The 19579-nt window shown below is 49.3% G+C and overlaps 1 pseudogene and 1 gene segment (V, D, J or C); both read left to right on the forward strand.

Moving 5' to 3' along the window:
* Positions 1-5688: 5688 nt before the first annotated feature.
* On the forward strand, positions 5689-6590 carry LOC117797933 (annotated as a pseudogene).
* A 7498-nt stretch (positions 6591-14088) lies between these two features.
* LOC117797934 lies at positions 14089-15047 on the forward strand. The segment is given in 2 exon segments: positions 14089-14249; positions 14636-15047. Coding segments are annotated over 2 exon segments (453 nt in total).
* Positions 15048-19579: the final 4532 nt, after the last annotated feature.

Raw genomic sequence — 19579 nt, forward strand, 5'->3', positions numbered from 1 at the left:
ACGAATAATGAGACTGAAGAAAGAGAAATTAAGGAATCCATCCCATTTACAATAGCACTAAAAACCTTACGTTACCTTGGAATTAACTTAACCGGAGACATAAAGGACCTATATTCTAGAAACTATAAATCACTCTTGAAAGACATTGAGGAAGTCATAAAAAGATGGAAAAATATTCCATGCTCATGGATTGGAAGAATTAACGTAGTTAAAATGTCCATGCTACCCAGAGCAATCTNATGTCCATACTACCCAGAGCAATCTACACTTTCAATGCTATCCCGATCAAAATACCGAGGACATTTTTCAAAGAACTGGAACAAATAGTCCTTAAATTTGTATGGAACCAGAAAAGGCCCCGAATCTCCAAGGAACTGTTGAAAAGGAAAAACAAAGCTGGGGGCATCACAATGCCGGATTTCAGAGCTGTACTGCAAGCTGTGATCACAAAGACAGCATGGTACTGGGACAAAAACAGGCCCATAGACCAATGGAACAGAATAGAGAACCCAGAAATGGACCCTTGGCTCTTTGGGCAACTAATCTTTGATAAAGCAAGAAAAAACATCCGGTGGNTCTTTGATAAAGCAGGAAAAAACATCCGGTGGAAAAAAGACAGTCTCTTCAATAAATGGTGCTGGGAAAATTGGACAGCTACATGCAAAAGAATGAAACTTGACCACTCTCTCACACCATACACAAAAATAAACTCCAAATGGATGAAAGACCTCAATGTGAGACAGGAATCCATCAAAATTCTAGAGGAGAACATAGGCAACAACTTCTATGACATCGGCTACAGCAACCTTTTTCATGACACATCTCCAAAGGCAAGAGAAACAAAGTTAAAATGAACATATGGGACTTCATCAAGATTAAAATCTTCTGCACAGCCCAGGAAACAGTCAAAAAATCTATGAGGCAAACCACAGAATGGGAGAAGATATTTGCAAGGACACTACAGATTAAAGGACTGGTATCCAAGATCTACAAAGAACTTCTCAAACTCAATACACGAGAAACAAATAAACAAATCATAAAATGGGCAGAAGATATGAACAGACACTTTTCCAATGAAGATATACAAATGGCTAACAGACACATGAAAAAATGTTCAAGATCATTAGCCCTCAGGTAATTCAAATCAAAACCACACTGAGATACCACCTTACGCCAGTTAGAATGGCAAAGATAGACAAGGCAAGAAACAACAATTGTTGGAGAGGATGTGGAGAAAGGGGATCCCTCCTACATTGTTGGTGGGAATGCAAGTTGGTACAGCCACTCTGGAAAACAGTGTGGAGGTCCCTTAAAAAGTTAAAAATTGAGCTACCCTATGATCCAGCTATTGCATTACTGGGTAATTACCCCAAAGATACAGACGTAGTGAAGAGAAGGGCCATATGCACCCCAATGTTCATAGCAGCATTGTCCACAATCACTAAATCATGGAAGGAGCTGAGATGCCCTTCAACAGATGACTGGATTAAGAAGCTGTGGTCCATATATACAATGGAATATTACTCGGCTATCAGAAAGAAGGAATTCTCAACATGTGCTGCAACATGGACGGCACTGGAGGAGACAATGCTAAGAGAAATAAGTCAAGCAGAGAAAGACAATTATCATATGGTTTCTCTCATCTATGGAACATAAGAACTAGGATGATCAGTAGGGGAAGAAAGGGATAAAGAAAGGAGGGGTAATCAAAAGGGGGAATGAAACATGAGAGACTATGGACTATGAGAAACAAACTGAGGACTTCAGAGGGGAGGGGGTGGGGGAATGGGATAGACTGGTGATGGGCGGTAAGGAGGGCACGTATTACATGGTACGCTGGGTGTTATAGGCAACTAATGGAGCATTGAACTTTACATCAGAATCCGGGGAGGTACTGTATGTTGACTAATATAATTAAAAATCATTTTAAAAAAAAGAAAGAAAAAGCAAAAGATTCTGAAACATATAACCCCAAAATGACCAACATAGGGATGTTGGAGTTTTTTGAGGAAATACTAGTTTATGTGAATTTCCAAAATATATTTAAATGGTTGGCATGGGATGGGCTGGTGATGGGTAGTAAGGAGCGCACATATTGTATGGTGCACTGGGTGTTATATGCAACTAATGAAACATCGAACTTTACATCAAAAACCAGGGATGTACTGTATGGTGACTAACATAATATAATAAAAAAAGATTAGAAAAAAAAGTTAAAAATTGAGCTACCTTATGATCCAGCAATTGCACCACTGTGTATTTACCCCAGAGATACAGATGTAGTGAAGAGAAGGGCCTTATGCACCCCAATGTTCATAGCAGCATTGTCCACAATAGCTAAACCATGGAAGAAACCGAGATGCCCTTCAACAGATGACTGGATTAAGAGGATGTGTTCCATATATACAAGGGAATATTACTCAGCCATCGAAAAGAATGATTTCTCAACATTTGCTGCAACATGGATGGGACTTGAGGAGATAATGCTAAGCGAAATAAGTCAAGCAGAGATGGGCAATTATCGTATTGTTTCACTCATTTATGGAACATAAGAAGTAGGAAGATCGGTAGGAGAAGAAAGGGAAGAACAAAGGGGGGGTAATCAGAAGGGGGAATGAACCATGAGAGACTATGGACTCTGGGAAACAAACTGAGGGCTTCAGAGGGGAGTGGCGTTGAAATGGGATAGGCTGGTGATGCGTATTAAGGAGGGCACTTATTGCATGGTGCACTTGGTGTTATACGCAAGTAATGAATCATGGAACTTTGCATCAAAGGCTGGGGATGTACTGTATCATGACTAACATAATATAATTAAAAAATATTATTATTAAAAAAAAGACCTATACTGCAGTAGACTATAGGGTCACGGTGACAAGGAGTGAAAATTTTGCAGTGGGTCACCCGGAAGTCAGTGAGTGGGGACATTCCCAAGTCCACCTCTTCATTCCTGGATCTATGAACGCTGGCTATGGGAAAAACAGCATCACATATTGGACAGATTCAGTGCAAATATCACCTCCTGCCAAATCTTACCCCAGCCCCACAGGGGTTGTCATGTGGTGGGAAAGTAACAGGTCTGCAAGAAGCCAGTAGTCCGTTCATTCAAGCCAGCTTTTTCAAGTGGTGGAGAACCTGGTAAAACCAGTGAGCTCCACAGACATCGGCACACTGCCGGCCGTTTCTGATGTGAACTGTGAGCCTTGGACAGAAGCTGCACTGTGTACTAGAACAGTGGGTGAGGCATTAAGTCCAAGGGTTACAGTTTGGGAAGAAGCACTGCTGTCCAAGAAAGCAAGTCCCTACGTAGGGAAAGGTCTATTCTAATAAGGACAGAGCTATCCCTTCCATGATGGATGAGGTATGATGTAATTCATCTGCCATCAGGCTCCTGGCTGACTCCCAAAGGAAGGGTCTCGCCCTGGGAACTCAGGTCTGGTCTCTGCTGTTGGCAGAGTGGTCCTGAAAAGTGGCCATAACCATGTCAGCTTTATGAGTGGAACTCCCTAGGGATTATCCTTTGAATAAACTCCAAACTTGCAACATGACCACTTTGCTAAGGTCCAATGGACAAGTTCAAGAGTGGATGGACAAGAAGGCTGACCACTGTCCTCAGACGTGTCACATTATCCACCTGATTATTAACACAGTTTCCCTTTGAGGACACAATCTCGTGGGCATTTTCATGGAACACAAACAGCTCTATGTTCATTTGGGGGTGGGTTCTCCTCACATATGTCTTCCTCAGACATCGTTCACCACTTTCCTTTTGTGTTTCTTCCAAGTCTGTGACCATCCAGTCAAACTGAGTCAGAGACTGCAGGTTAGAATAAAGCCACTTCTATCCTGGTCTCTGTCCAGGTGAAATAAACCAAGGACTCAGTTCAAATGTTGAGTTTTTGGAGAATGTCCTCCACCCATATTATGCAGGGTTGTCCCAGAGAAGGTTGCAGGGTTAATATAGTTAGGTATCAGAGTTCCCTGCCTATCTCAAGGGAACCTCATAAACCAGCCCTATGGTTTTTCCTCCATATCACTTGTTCATAGAACTGTCCCCACTGGGTCATACATGTGCCAAATCCGCTCACTTTCTCTCCCACCATCACTGCTATGGAGGCTCTGCTTTGCCTTGCTGTTGACAACAGACCTCAGGATGGCTGCTGCAGCTCCAGCCATCACAAATGGGTACAAGAGAAAGAGCACTGCATAAATCTAGTCTGTTCCTTTCATTCACAGACAAAACTCTCCAAAAAGATCCCCAGTGGAATGACGCATCGATGGCCTAGCTCTGGGCCACAGGGTCAATGCTGACCTACACAGACCTGAGAATAGCAATACTGTGACTTCTCAATGATTATAGTAGATGAGATACAGGTAGGCGGGGTTGGTGACTGTGTGCCGTCTCACCAAAGCAACTGTGTCCCCTGTGCTACTCCACCCAAGGCAGGATCCAAGAAAGACTTGTGTCTTATTCACACTGATCTCCCATGGTGGGACCCATGGCCGACCAAGCTGGGTCTGAGGACGTTCCTGTTGGTTGAGTGTCCTCCTGTGTCTGTCCTTCGAGCAGGAGCCATCATCACACTCTGAGATTTTCCAGCAGCCAGAACAAGGGAGGCCATCCCTGTATCCTTTGTACCCAGGGGCCCAACCCAGAACCACACCCATGACCACCCTCCACCCCAGAGGCGTGAGCCCTGAGCCCTCAGATGGGCCAAACTTCTCCTCACATGAGCCTCTTCCTATTTTCATGGATAACCGGACGCCTCCTGCCTGGCCCTGAGGCTGGCAGTGGCCCCACAGAGAAGAGCAAATCCTCCCCTGGGGCCAGCATGCGTGGATCATGGGGAATCAGGATGTGAGCAGTGGGTTCTGATTCTCCACCTGGAGGAAGGAGTTCCCTGACCTCCAGCCGCCAGGGTGCAGCGGTCACTGGGGTGCAGCAGAGATCACCTGGCAAAGCCTCAGGGCTTCTACAGGGAGGGTTGAGCACCAGGACCTGAGACCAGAAGGTAAAGGTGTAGGTTTTCTGCACTATCACTTTTTCTCTGATGTAAAATTCTGACTCAGTGTCTCTCATCTCTCTCCTGTGGAATCTGTCTCTGTCTCTAGCAAAGGTCCAGGGCCACACGACACTCCACCCCACCCCATTCCCACTGCACTCAGCCACTGTAAATCCTTGCTCAGGCACTGGGTCTGTCCCTGGCACGGAGCACACCCTGGGGATACTGAGGCACAGCATCTATGAACTGTCCCAGGACCTCTCCCTTGGCAGAGAATCCAACAGCACCTCAGTGACTCCCAAAAAATCCACATGCATCTGGCAAGGGAGGAGTTCGTTCATGTTCTGATGTTCAGCAACAGAGACCAGGGGTAGGACACACACTGACTTATGACCCTATAGTATCTAGAGAGTAAACATTCTATGATGGGTTCAGGAAACGCAGACAGACTCCACCTCCCAGATCTGCTGTGATCACACCCCCCAGGAGCCAGGTCAGGACAGGGAGAGGGACAAGGTTTAGACCCCAGACTACGGGAACACAGGTGAATGAGAATATCCAGGGCTGAGGATGGGTTTGCAGGGGCTGTCCCCTCCCATCTCTGCCCCCTTGGAGCTGAGCCCATATCTAAAACCACAAGGCCCCTCAGCCACAGTCTCTGGGCTCTGGCTGATTTGCATAACCAGCAGTTGTCTCCAGCAAGGGGATAAGAGAGACCTGGGAGGAACCCTGCTTAGCCTTGGGCCTTAGGGAGCAAAATCGAGGCACCAGCACCATGGCCTGGACACCTCTCCTCCTCGGATTCCTGGCTCACTGCACAGGTGCTGGGACCAGGCTCACACCACCCCAGGCCTGGGTTCTGGGACAATCCTGGCCCTGACTCTGAGCTCAGCAGCAGACTGTCAGTGGGGGGCAGGATGATCAAGACCCTGCTGTGGGATGAGGGGCTGGTGGAGTGATAACCCCCCACTGTGCTCCCTGACTCCTGTGAACCCCATGAACTTCACCTGCCCATAGAAAGGGGGTGGGTGTTTTATCATTTGTTCAAAGTCTCCATCCACCAGGCAGGTCCAGGGGGCCCAGGATCTAAGATGACAGCAGGGTGGAAATGGTTGGAGACTTGAAAAACCTCAAGCCAGCAGGTGGGAATATCCAGGGGATGACACCCCAGGCTGGAACCCAACCTCTCATCTTCTCCCTTGCAGGCTCCATGGCCTCCTATGTGCTGACTCAGCCCAGCTCTATGTCGGTGAACCTGGGACAGACCGCCAAGATCACGTGTGGGGGAAACAGCATTGGACGTAAAAATGCTCACTGGTACCAGCAGAAGCCGGGGCAGGCCCCCGTGCTGATTATCTATAATGATAGCAACCGGCCCTCGGGGATCCCTGACTGTTTCTCAGGCTCCAACTCAGGGAACATGGCCTGACCATCAGTGGGGCCCGTGCCGAGGACAAGGCTGACTATTTCTGTCAGGTGTGGGACAGCAGTGCTGATGCGCATGGTGACACGGGCAGATGGGGAAGTGAGACACAAACCCCTTCCCCATCTGTGTCACACTCTCCTCCAGCCCCAGGAGGCCTGTGAACAGAGCATGAGCAGGTCTGAATCAGGTCCCCACATGTGTGATCTCCACGGGTCCCTCTCCCCTCAATCCTCCAGGCAGGNCCTCCAGGCAGGCTCTGTACAGGGAGGTTCATGAGTGCATTGAAGGCTGACAGGACTTGGCTGCCCTGCTTGTCTGTTCGGGTATGAATCAGGGACATAGGGCCTGGGTAGATGGAAAGACAGACACTCTCATTTCCATATAGAGGTCACCTGGCTACATTTCCACCCAACTGACCAGGTTATGAACATAAAAATTTCCAGCTCAACTGAGCTCCTGAAACCCGGGTCCATGGAGGCTGGGATTCTGAGTGGAGCAGAGCAGTGCAGGGACACTGTGGGGCCACCTTCATCCCCTTCTGAGACCTCTCACCCACGCAACCCTGCAGTAGGCCCTGATGGCTCACAGGGGAGCTCCTCACAGGGAAGCACTGTGCTTCAAAACTCTGCCTCCCCAGGTTTCTGCCCCTATTCAGAGAGGTTCAGTTGAATGATGGCCTCAGTCCAACAACTCAAGGGCCTGCCTGGGCTCCGATGTCCTGAAAGGTCCCAGCTTTAGAGCTCCCTGCACAAAGGAGGCCTCCCCGAACGTCTCACTGTGGGTCCCTTCACCCTTTGCCCAGTCTGTTCCTGCACGTGCCCTTCTCCATCTCACAGTCTGCTTCCAGGAACCCAATGCAGGATGGCCAGTATCCCCGACAGGGTCCTCGGGGACCTGAGGAGGCCACTGTGTACCCACAGAGCTGGGGTTTCTCCCCCACATCATCAATGTGCTTGTCCAATCCCTAGACAGATCAGACTGTTCCTTGAACTTTTATTCAATTGAAAGGATCCAGAAACACTAGGTACTCTGGGTTCTGAGAGATTGTTGGAGAGTCACATCCTTCTTGACAGTGAGTGGATATGATGGGCCAGTTGCCACTGCCTACAAAGTGGCCACAAGAAACACAACAATGGGAGTGAGACATACAATGGGTCCTTCCTCACTTCTACCCCCTAAATCTTGTGCAGGAATCTCTCTTTATACACACCCTGATAAATGGACAGACATAAATTCTGAGACCGACCCATCAACCCCAGAAAATCCACTCAGATCCCTACAGACCACAGTCTCCAAATAAAGTCAATGTTGGCAGCCATATTTATACCTGATATGTTAAATTATCCTATAAACAATTACAAACGTGCTCACCCTTTCCCCACAAGAGGATATACAATACATCTCTGTCTGCTAGCGATCTTTATTTTTGTCCCAGCTGATTTGATAGCCTATAACTTCAGTACTGAGATATAAAGTGAACTATTGTTAACACATCAGATGTTAGATGATAATGGGATGAAAAAGGAGAACAGAACAGAAAAATATGATTCATATATATCCAAGCCCATTCGTGTCAACATAAGGAAGAAACACTTGCTACTTTTATCCCGCTCATTTCTCCCACTACCATGTGTGGCCAGTGTGGTGTGTATAATACCTTCCTCACTGCCCATTCCATAATTCCTTTCTCTCAGCAAATACTTAAGCTAGTTTNGAGCTAATTTGGATCCTTGCCAGTTGGGACGACCAAACCCCCATTCCAGAAGGTGGGTCCATGATCTGACCTGCTGCATTGGACTGTGGTGAATTTATGACTCAATCAGAGTCCCAGGGGGTCCTGGCATTCCCCTGAATCTGAATAGTCCTACTCACCCCAACTGTGTTGGAGACACCCCATTGCCCCGTGACAGTCATCATGAAACCCGCAGGCAGTGCCCCCTACTTTGAGTCCCTGCCAGGTGGAGTCAGAAGGAGCCACGGCACAATCCCCACAACCAGAGCAGGGCAGTCACACACTGGTCCCAAGATGCAGAGGGGACATGAAGCAGGAAGGGTAGGCAATGAGGACACAGGACCACCTCTCCCTGGGTCAGGTGTTCTCTTAGCTCTGCAAGGTCCCAGCTCAGCCCCATGGCCAGGCTCCTGAAAGTCCTCCCTGGTGCTGACTCAGCTGGACTGTGTTCAGAGACCCAGGGACAGATGGCCATGATCACCAGTCAGGGAGACAATCAGAAATCTTTGGTGTACACTAGTACCAGTAGAAGCGAAGGGAGGCCATGNGGTCCTGGCATTCCCCTGAATGCGAATAGTCCTACTCACCCCAACTGTGTTGGAGACACCCCATTGCCCCGTGACAGTCATCAAGAAACCCGCAGGCAGTGCCCCCTACTTTGAGTCCCTGCCAGGTGGAGTCAGAAGGAGCCACGGCACAATCCCCACAACCAGAGCAGGGCAGTCACACACTGGTCCCAAGATGCAGAGGGGACATGAAGCAGGAGGGGTAGGCAATGAGGACACAGGACCACCTCTCCCTGGGTCAGGTGTTCTCTTAGCTCTGCAAGGTCCCAGCTCAGCCCCATGGCCAGGCTCCTGAAAGTCCTCCCTGGTGCTGACTCAGCTGGACTGTGTTCAGAGACCCAGGGACAGATGGCCATGATCACCAGTCAGGGAGACAATCAGAAATCTTTGGTGTACACTAGTACCAGTAGAAGCGANCAGAAGCGAAGGTAGGCCGTGTGGTGGTCATAAATGACAAGAGCAAACTTCCCTCAGGGATTCCCTACTGATTCTAGGACTCCAACTTGGAAGACATGCCACCCTAAACAGCAGCAGGACCAGGGCTTAGGACGAGGCTAACTACTACTGCCAGGTATGGGACAGTTGTACTAATGCTCACCTTGTAGACGCAAACAGGGGTGTGAGACACAGGCCCCTTCTCCAACTGAGTCACACTCTCCTTCAGCCCCTGGAGGACTGTGGACAAAGCACAGTAGGTCTGGCCATGTCCCCAGATCTGAGATTCCCAGACCTCTCTCCCAACCCAGCCCTCCAGGCAGCCTCTGCACTGTGTGGATCAGGAGTGCATCTGCAGAAGGCAGGATGGGGCTGCCATGTTTTCTTGGCTAGGGTGTTTTCGGGGGTTGGAATATCAGTCTGGAAGGACACACAGAGAGACATCCATGGTGACATGACAAGCTCCAAGTGTCAAGGGGAAGTCTCAGCTTTCTGTTGAATAGATCATTGTGGTGTCTCTGGGTGGAAGCAGTTCTCCTTTAGAACTAAGCCCTCTAGGTCAGCAGAGTATACGCTCATAGAAAATCATAGTTTTATAGCAGGTCACTGAGAGTATCAGTGAGTGGGGATGTCCCTAATTCCACCTCTAGATTCCTGCACCCATGAATGCTGGCCATGGGAGAAACAGCACCATCAATTGGGAAGAGATATAGTGCAAGTATCACCTCCTTTAAAAAGTTGCCCTGGCCCCACAGGGTTTTGTCCCACTGCTGGTACAGTAACTGAGTCTTCAAGAGGCAATGACATTCATTTAAGCCAGCTTTTCAGAATGGTGGGGAAGATGGCACAGCCAGTGAATTCCATGCACACGGGCACATTGCAACCCTTCAATTGAATGGTGGACAGAAGCCTCCCTGAATTTACTAGAAGAGTGGGTGAGGCATCCTTCAAGTACCAAGGGTAATAGTTTGGGAGGAAGCATTGCAATAAAGTAAGCTTGTCCCTATCTAGAGTAAAGGTCTATTCCAATAGGAACAGAGCAATCCCTACCATGATGGAAGAGGTTTAATGTAATTAGTCTGCCACCTGGTCTGGATCTTCTCTCATTATTTTATTAATTGATTATTTAGTATTTATTGTTATCCTAACTGGTCAGGAAGTATTTAATGCAATGCATGCACATCTCAACAAGAGGCATGAACATTTAGATGCTTATTTTTGTCCCGGAGAAATAAATCTGAAGTCAGATGGTGGTTCTCCAGGCACTCACCAATTCTGTGAGGTCCCAGATCTTCTCACTTTCTCTCCCACCATCACTACTATGGAGGCTTATGGTTGGCAGCAGAAATCAGGATGACAGCTGCAACTCCGGCTATCACACCTGAGTACAAGAGAAAGAGCACTGCATAAATTTATACTGTTTCTTTTCTTCACAAGCACAAAAGTCCCCCAAAAGATCCCCAGGCACGTGATACATCCATGGGCCAGCTTCGGGCCATGGGGCCAATGTTGACCTAGTGGCACCTAAGAATAGCAATAGTGTGGTTTCTGAAAGAATATAGAAGACAAGATGCAGGTAGAAGGGGTTGGAGTCTATATGCTCTGTCAGCAAAGCACGCATGTCCACTCTGCTGCTCCAGCCAAGATGGAAACTCTGACAACGGGACTGTGTCTTGTTCACACGAATTTCCAGGATGGAATGTCTGCCAGACCAAAGTGGGTCTGAATGAATGTTTGTTAATTGACTGTTCTGTCTCTGACTTTGAGGCAATAGTNAGGACATTTCAGTTTTCAGTTGAATAGAATCATGTTCTGGCACTGGGTGGAAACAGTTCTCCTTTAGAACTAAGACCTCGAGGGCAGCAGACTGAAGGGTCACAGTGACAAGGAGTGAAAATTTTGCAGTGGGTCACCTGGAATGTCAGTGAGTGGGGACATTCCCAAGTCCACCTCTCATTCCTGGATCCAAGAACTCTGGCTATAGGAGAAACAGCATCACATATTGGACACAGATTCAGTGCAAATAAGACCTCCTGCCAAATCTTGACCCAGCCCCACAAGGGGTTGTCATGTGGCAGGACAGTAACAGGTTTGCAAGAGGCCAGAACTCTGTTCATTCAAGCCAGCTGCTTTGAGTGGTGGGGAACATCATAGAACCAGTGAGCTCCACGGGCTTCAGCACACTGCAGCCCTTTTCTGATGTGAACTGTGAGCCTTGACAGAAGCTGCACTGTGTACTAGAACAGTGGGTGAGGCATTAAGTCCAAGGGTTACAGTTTGGGAAGAAGCACTGCCGTCCAAGAAACCAAGTCCCTACGTAGGGAAAGGTCTATTCCAATAAGGACAGAGCTATCCCTTTGATGGTGGATGAGGACTGATGTAATTCATCTGCCACCAGGCTCCTGGCTGACTCCCAAGGGAAGGGTCTTGCCCTGGGAACTCGGGGCTGGTCTCTTCTGTTGGCAGAGTGGTCCTGAAAAGTGGCCATAGCCACGTCAGCTTTATGAGTGGAACTCCCTAGGGATTATCCCATGAACAACCTCCCAACTTGCAGCATGGCCACTGTGCTAATGGCCAATGGACAAGTTCAAGAGTGGACGGACAAGAAAGCTGACCCTGTCCTCAGACGTGTCACATTATCCACCTGATTATTAACACCATTTCCCTTTGAGGACACACTCTTGTGGGCATTTTCATGGAACACAAATAACTCTGTGTTCCTTTGGGGGTGGGTTCTCCTCATGTATGTCTTCCTCAAACATCTTTTACCACTTTCCTTATTGTGTTTCTTCCAAGTCTCTGACCATCCAGTCAAAGGGACTTGGAGACTGTAGGTTAGAATAAAGCCACTTCTATCCTGGTCTCTGTCCAGGTGAAATAAACCAAGGACTTGCCTCAAATGTTGCCTTATTGGAGAATGTCCTCCACCCACATTATGCAGGGATGTCCCAAATGTGGGCTGCAGGACTAATATTGTTAACTATTAGAGTTCCCTGCCTATCACAAGGGAAACTCTTAAACCAGCCCTGTGGTTTTTCCTCTGTTTCATTTGTTCATAGAATTGTCCCCACTGGGTCATACAGGTGCCCAATCCTCTCACTTTCTCTCCCACCATCACTGCTATGGAGGCTCTGCTTTGCCTTGTTGTTGACAACAGACCTCAGGATGGCTGCTGCAGCTCCAGCTCTCACAAACGGGTACAANAGGTACAAGAGAAAGAGCATGCGGGGCGCCTGGGTGGCACAGCGGTTGAGCGTCTGCCTTCGGCTCAGGGCGTGATCCCGGCGTTGTGGGATCGAGCCCCGCATCAGGCTTCTCTGCTTGGAGCCTGCTTCTTCCTCTCCCACTCCCCCTGCTTGTGTTCCCTCTCTCGCTGGCTGTCTCTCTCTCTGTCAAATAAATAAATAAAATCTTTAAAAAAAAAAAAAGAGAAAGAGCATGCATAAATCTAGTCTGTTCCTTTCATACACAGACAAAATGCCCCAAAAAGATCCCCAGTGGAATGACACACTGATGGCCTAGCTCTGGGACACAGGGTCAATGCTGACCTACACAGACCTGAGAATAGCAATAGTGTGGCTTCTCAATGATTATAGTAGACGAGATATAGGTAGGCAGGGTTGGTGACTGTGTGCAGTCTCGCCAAAGCAACTGCGTCCCCTGTGCTGCTCCGCCCAAGGCAGGATCCAAGAGACACTTGTGTCTTACTCACACTGATCTCCCAGGGTGGGACCCATGGCCGAACAAGCTGGGTCTGAGGACGTTCCTGTTGGTTGAGTGTCCTCCTGTGTCTGTCCTTCGAGCAGGAGGCATCGTCACACTCTGAGGTGCTCCAGCAGCCAGAACAAGGGAGAGGCCATCCCTGTGTCCTGTGTCCCCAGGGGCCCAGCCCCAGAACCACACCCATGACCACCCACCACCCAAGAGGCATGAGCCCTGAGTACTCAGATGGGCCAACTTTCTCTTCACATGAGCCTCTTCCTATTTTCATGGATAATCTGACGCCTCCTGCCTGGCCTGAGGCTGGCAGGGGCCACACAGACAAGAGCAAATCCTCCCCTGGGGCCAGCATGCATGCATCAGGGGGAATCAGGATGTGAGCAGTGGGTTCTGATTCTCCACCTGGACAAAGGAGTTCCCTGCACCTCCAGCTGCCAGTATGCAGCGGCCACTGGGGAGAAGCAGAGATCACCTGGCAAAGCCTCAGGGCTTCTACAGGGAGGGTTGGGCACAAGGACCTGAGACCAGAAGGTAAAGGTGCAGGTTTTCTGCACTATCACCTTTGCTCTGATGTAAAATTTTGACTCCAGGTCTCTCATGATTCTTCTGTGGAATCTGTCTCTCTCTCTAGCACCGGTCCAGTGCTTCATGACACTCCACCCCACCCCATTCCTGCAACACTCAGTCACTGTCAATCCTTGCTCAGGCACTGGGTCTGTCCCTGGCATGGAGCACATCCTGGGGATACTGAGGCACAGCATCTATGAACTGTCCCAGGACCTCTCCCTTNGACTGTCCCAGGAGCTCTCCCTTGGCAGAGAATCCAACAGCACCTCAGTGACTTCCTAAAAATCCACGTGCACCTGGCAAGGGAGGAGTTCGTTCATGTTCTGATGTTCAGCAACATAGACCAGGAGTAGGACACACACTGACCTATGACCCTCTCATATCTAGAGAGTAAACATTCTATGATGGGTTCAGGAAATGCAGACAGACTCCACCTCCCAGATCTGCTGTGACCACACCCGCCCAGGAGCCAGGTCAGGACAGGGAGAGGGACAAGGTTTGGACCCCAGACTACGGGAACACAGGTGAATGAGAATATCCAGGGCTGAGGATGGGTTTGCAGGGGCTGTCCCCTCCCATCTCAGCCCCTTGGAGCTGAGCGCATATCTAAAACCACAAGACCCCTCAGCTGCAGTCTCTGGGCTCTGGTTGATTTGCATAACCAGCAGTTGTCTCCAGCAAGGGGATAAGAGAGACCTGGGAGGAACTCTGCTCAGCCTTGGGGCTTGGGGAACAAAATCGAGGCAACAGCACCATGGCCTGGACACCTCTCCTCCTCGGATTCCTGGCTCACTGCACAGGTGCTGCTCCCAGGCTCACACCCACCACAGCCCTGGGTTCTGGGGCAATCCTGGCCCTGACTCTGAGCTCAGCAGAGGACTGTCAGTGGGGGGCAGGATGATCAAGACCCTGCGGTGGGATGAGGGGCTGGTGGAGTGATAACCCCTCACTGTGCTCCCTGACTCCTGTGAAGCCCATGGACTGCACCTGCCCATAGAAAGGGGGTGGTTGTTTTTTCATTTGTTCAAAGTTTCCATCCACCAGGCAGGTCCAGGGGACCCAGGATCTAAGATGACAGCAGGGTGGAAATGGCTTAGAGACTCAAAAGAACTCAAGCCACCAGGTGGGAATATCCAGGGGATGACACCCCATGCTGGAACCCGACCTCTCATCTTCTCTCTTGCAGGCTCCATGGCCTCTTATGTGCTGACTCAGCCCCACTCTATGTCGGTGAACCTGGGACAGACCGCCAAGATCACGTGTGGGGGAAACAGCATTGGAAGTAAAAATGCTCAGTGGTACCAGCAGAAGCCGGGGCAGGCCCCCGTGCTGATTATCTATAATGATAGCAACCGGCCCTCAGGGATCCCTGACCGGTTCTCAGGCTCCAACTCAGGGAACACGGCCACCCTGACCATCAGTGGGGCCCGGGCCGAGGATGAGGCTGACTATTACTGTCAGGTGTGGGACAGCAGTACTGATGCTCACGGTGACATGGGCAGATGGGGAAGTGAGACACAAACCCCTTCCCTGGCTGTGTCACACTCTCCTCCAGCCCCAGGAGGCCTGTGCACAGAGCATGAGCAGATCTGAACCAGGTCCCCACATGTGTGATCCCCAGGGGTCCCTCTCTCCTCAACCCTCCAGGCAGGCTCTGTACAGGGAGGTTCATGAGTACATTGAAGGCGGACAGGACTTGGCTGCCCTGCTTGTCTGTTTGGGTATGAATCAGGGACATAGGGCCTGGGTAGATGGAAAGACAGATACTCTCATTTCCATATTGAGGTCACCTGGCTACATTTCCACCCAACTGACCAGGTTACGAACATAAAAATTTCCAGCTCAACTGAGCTCCTGAAACCCAGGTCCATGGAGGCTGGGATTCTGAGTGGAGCAGAGCAGTGCAGGGACACTGTGGGGCCACCTTCATCCCCTCTTCTGAGATCTCTCACCCACGCAACCCTGCAGTAGGCCCTGATGGCTCACAGGGGAGCTCCTCACAGGGAAGCACTGTGCTTCAAAACTCTGCCTCCCCAGGTTTCTGCCCCTATTCAGAGAGGTTCAGTTGAATGATGGCCTCAGTCCAACAACCCAAGGGCCTGCCTGGGTTCCGATGTCCTGAAAGGTCCCAGCTTTAGAGCTCCTTGCACAAAGGAGGCCTCCCCAAATGTCTCACTGTGGGTCCCTTCTCCTTTTGCCCAGTCTGACCTCTCCAAATCCTTCCAGATTTCCTGCATGTGCCCTTCTCCATCTCACAGTCTGCTTCCAGGAACCCAATGCAGGATGGCCAGCATCCGCAACAGGGTCCTCGGGGACCTGAGGAAGCCACTGTGTACCCACAGAGCTGGGGTTTCTCCCCCACGTCATCAATGTGCTTGTCCAATCCCTAGACAGATCAGACTGTTCCTTGTACTTTTATACAATTGAAAACGATCCAGACACACTAGGTACTCTGGGTTCTGAGAGATTGTTGGAGAGTCACATCCTTCTTGATGGTGAGTGGAGATGATGGGCCAGTTGCCACTGCCTACAAAGTGGCCACAAGAAACACAACCACGGGAATGAGACATACAATGGGTTCTTCCTCACTTCCACACCCTAAATCTTGTGCAGGAATCTCTCATTATACACACCCTGATAAATGGACAGACATAAATTCTGAGACCGACCCATCAACCCCAGAAAATCCACTCAGATCCCTACAGACCACAGTCTCCAAATAAAGTCAATGTTGGCAGCCATATTTATACCTGATATGTTAAATTATCCTATAAACAATTACAAACGTGCTCACCCTTTCCCCACAAGAGGATATACAATACATCTCTGTCTGCTAGTGATTTTTATTTTTGTCCCAGCTGATTTGATAGCCTATAACTTCAGTACTGAGATATAAAGTGAACTATTGTTAACACATCAGATGTTAGATGATAATGGGATGACAAAGGAGAACAGAACAGAAACATATGATTCATATATATCCAAGCCCATTCGTGTCAACATAAGGAAGAAACACTTGCTACTTTTATCCCGCTCATTTCTCCCACTACCATGTGTGGCCAGTGTGGTGTGTATAATACCTTCCTCACTGCCCATTCCATAATTCCTTTCTCTCAGCAAATACTTAAGCTAGTTTGGATCCTTGCCAGTTGGGACGACCAAACCCTCATTCCAGAAGGTGGGTCCATGATCTGACCTGCTGCATTGGACTGTGGTGAATTTATGACTCAATCAGAGTCCCAGGGTGTCCTGGCATTCCCCTGAATCTGAATAGTCCTACTCACCCCAACTGTGTTGGAGACACCCCATTGCCCCGTGACAGTCATCATGAAACCCGCAGGCAGTGCCCCCTACTTTGAGTCCCTGCCAGGTGGAGTCAGAAGGAGCCACGGCACAATCCCCACAACCAGAGCAGGGCAGTCACACAATGGTCCCAAGATGCAGAGGGGACATGAAGCAGGAAGGGTAGGCAATGAGGACACAGGACCACCTCTCCCTGGGTCAGGTGTTCTCTTAGCTCTGCAAGGTCCCAGCTCAGCCCCATGGCCAGGCTCCTGAAAGTCCTCCCTGGTGCTGACTCAGCTGGACTGTGTTCAGAGACCCAGGGACAGATGGCCATGATCACCAGTCAGGGAGACAATCAGAAATCTTTGGTGTACACTAGTACCAGTAGAAGCGAAGGGAGGCCATGTGGTGGTCATAAATGACAAGAGCAAACTTCCCTCAGGGATTCCCTACTGATTCTAGGACTCCAACTTGGAAGACACGCCACCCTAAACAGCAGCAGGACCAGGGCCAAGGACGAGGCTAACTACTACTGCCAGGTATGGGACAGTTGTACTAATGCTCACCTTGTCGATGCAAACAGGGGTGTGAGACACAGGCCCCTTCTCCAACTGAGTCACACTCTCCTTCAGCCCCTGGAGGACTGTGGACAAAGCACAGTAGGTCTGGCCATGTCCCCAGATCTGAGATTCCCAGACCTCTCTCCCAACCCAGCCCTCCAGGCAGCCTCTGCACTGTGTGGATCAGGAGTGCATCTGCAGAAGGCAGGATGGGGCTGCCATGTTTTCTTGGCTAGGGTGTTTTCGGGGGTTGGAATATCAGTCTGGAAGGACACACAGAGAGACATCCATGGTGACATGACAAGCTCCAAGTGTCAAGGGGAAGTCTCAGCTTTCTGTTGAATAGATCATTGTGGTGTCTCTGGGTGGAAGCAGTTCTCCTTTAGAACTAAGCCCTCTAGGTCAGCAGAGTATACGCTCATAGAAAATCATAGTTTTATAGCAGGTCACTGAGAGTATCAGTGAGTGGGGATGTCCCTAATTCCACCTCTAGATTCCTGCACCCATGAATGCTGGCCATGGGAGAAACAGCACCATCAATTGGGAAGAGATATAGTGCAAGTATCACCTCCTTTAAAAAGTTGCCCTGGCCCCACAGGGTTTTGTCCCACTGCTGGTACAGTAACTGAGTCTTCAAGAGGCAATGACATTCATTTAAGCCAGCTTTTCAGAATGGTGGGGAAGATGGCACAGCCAGTGAATTCCATGCACACGGGCACATTGCAACCCTTCAATTGAATGGTGGACAGAAGCCTCCCTGAATTTACTAGAAGAGTGGGTGAGGCATCCTTCAAGTACCAAGGGTAATAGTTTGGGAGGAAGCATTGCAATAAAGTAAGCTTGTCCCTATCTAGAGTAAAGGTCTATTCCAATAGGAACAGAGCAATCCCTACCATGATGGAAGAGGTTTAATGTAATTAGTCTGCCACCTGGTCTGGATCTTCTCTCATTATTTTATTAATTGATTATTTAGTATTTATTGTTATCCTAACTGGTCAGGAAGTATTTAATGCAATGCATGCACATCTCAACAAGAGGCATGAACATTTAGATGCTTATTTTTGTCCCGGAGAAATAAATCTGAAGTCAGATGGTGGTTCTCCAGGCACTCACCAATTCTGTGAGGTCCCAGATCTTCTCACTTTCTCTCCCACCATCACTACTATGGAGGCTTATGGTTGGCAGCAGAAATCAGGATGACAGCTGCAACTCCAGCTATCACACCTGAGTACAAGAGAAAGAACACTGCATAAATTTATACTGTTTCTTTTCTTCACAAGCACAAAAGTCCCCCAAAAGATCCCCAGGCACGTGATACATCCATGGGCCAGCTTCGGGCCATGGGGCCAATGTTGACCTAGTGGCACCTAAGAATAGCAATAGTGTGGTTTCTGAAAGAACATAGAAGACAAGATGCAGGTAGAAGGGGTTGGAGTCTATATGCTCTGTCAGCAAAGCACGCATGTCCACTCTGCTGCTCCAGCCAAGATGGAAACTCTGACAACGGGACTGTGTCTTGTTCACACGAATTTCCAGGATGGAATGTCTGCCAGACCAAAATGGGTCTGAATGAATGTTTGTTAATTGACTGTTCTGTCTCTGACTTTGAGGCAATAGTCACCTCTGCCCCAATTTGGTCCTGCAGCAGCTGCTGGCACCAGTAAGAGGCAGTCCCTGAGTCCTGTGTCCCCTAGTGCCAAGCTCCAACACCACATGCATGACCACCCACCATCCCATACTTCAGATGAACCCTGCCTTCTCCTCCTCTGCATGAGCCCATTTATATTTTCCTGAGTAATCAGATCCAGTCCTTCATGATCTGGAGCTCCAGGGACTACTTAGAGAAAAGCAATTTCCCACATGGAGCCAAAAGTCCATGGATCAGGGAATCGGGATCTGAGCAGTGGATTCAAAATCTCCACCTGGAGGAAGGTCTTCCCTGCACCTGCGGCCACCAACGTGGAGTGGCCTCCAGGGAGCAGCAGAGATCACCTGGACATGGGGTGTGATTGGGCATCAGGGGTTCTAACAGCCAGGGAGGGTTCATCACTACCACCTGAGACGTAAGGGAAAAGTCATAGGCTTTTTATAGTGTCTATAGTGTCACCTTTCCCACCGACATAAAATTCTGACTCCATGTTGCTCGGATCTCTCTCTTCTAGAATTTGCCTCNTGCTCGGATCTCTCTCTTCTAGAATTTGCCTCTGTCTCTTCCACAGGTCCAGGACATCATGCCTCTCCAGCCCAGCCCATTTCTGCTAAAACCCAGTCACTGTCAATCCTTG

Source organism: Ailuropoda melanoleuca, unplaced genomic scaffold (genome assembly GCF_002007445.2).
Source record: "Ailuropoda melanoleuca isolate Jingjing unplaced genomic scaffold, ASM200744v2 unplaced-scaffold1904, whole genome shotgun sequence".
NCBI classification, from domain to species: Eukaryota; Metazoa; Chordata; class Mammalia; order Carnivora; family Ursidae; genus Ailuropoda; species Ailuropoda melanoleuca.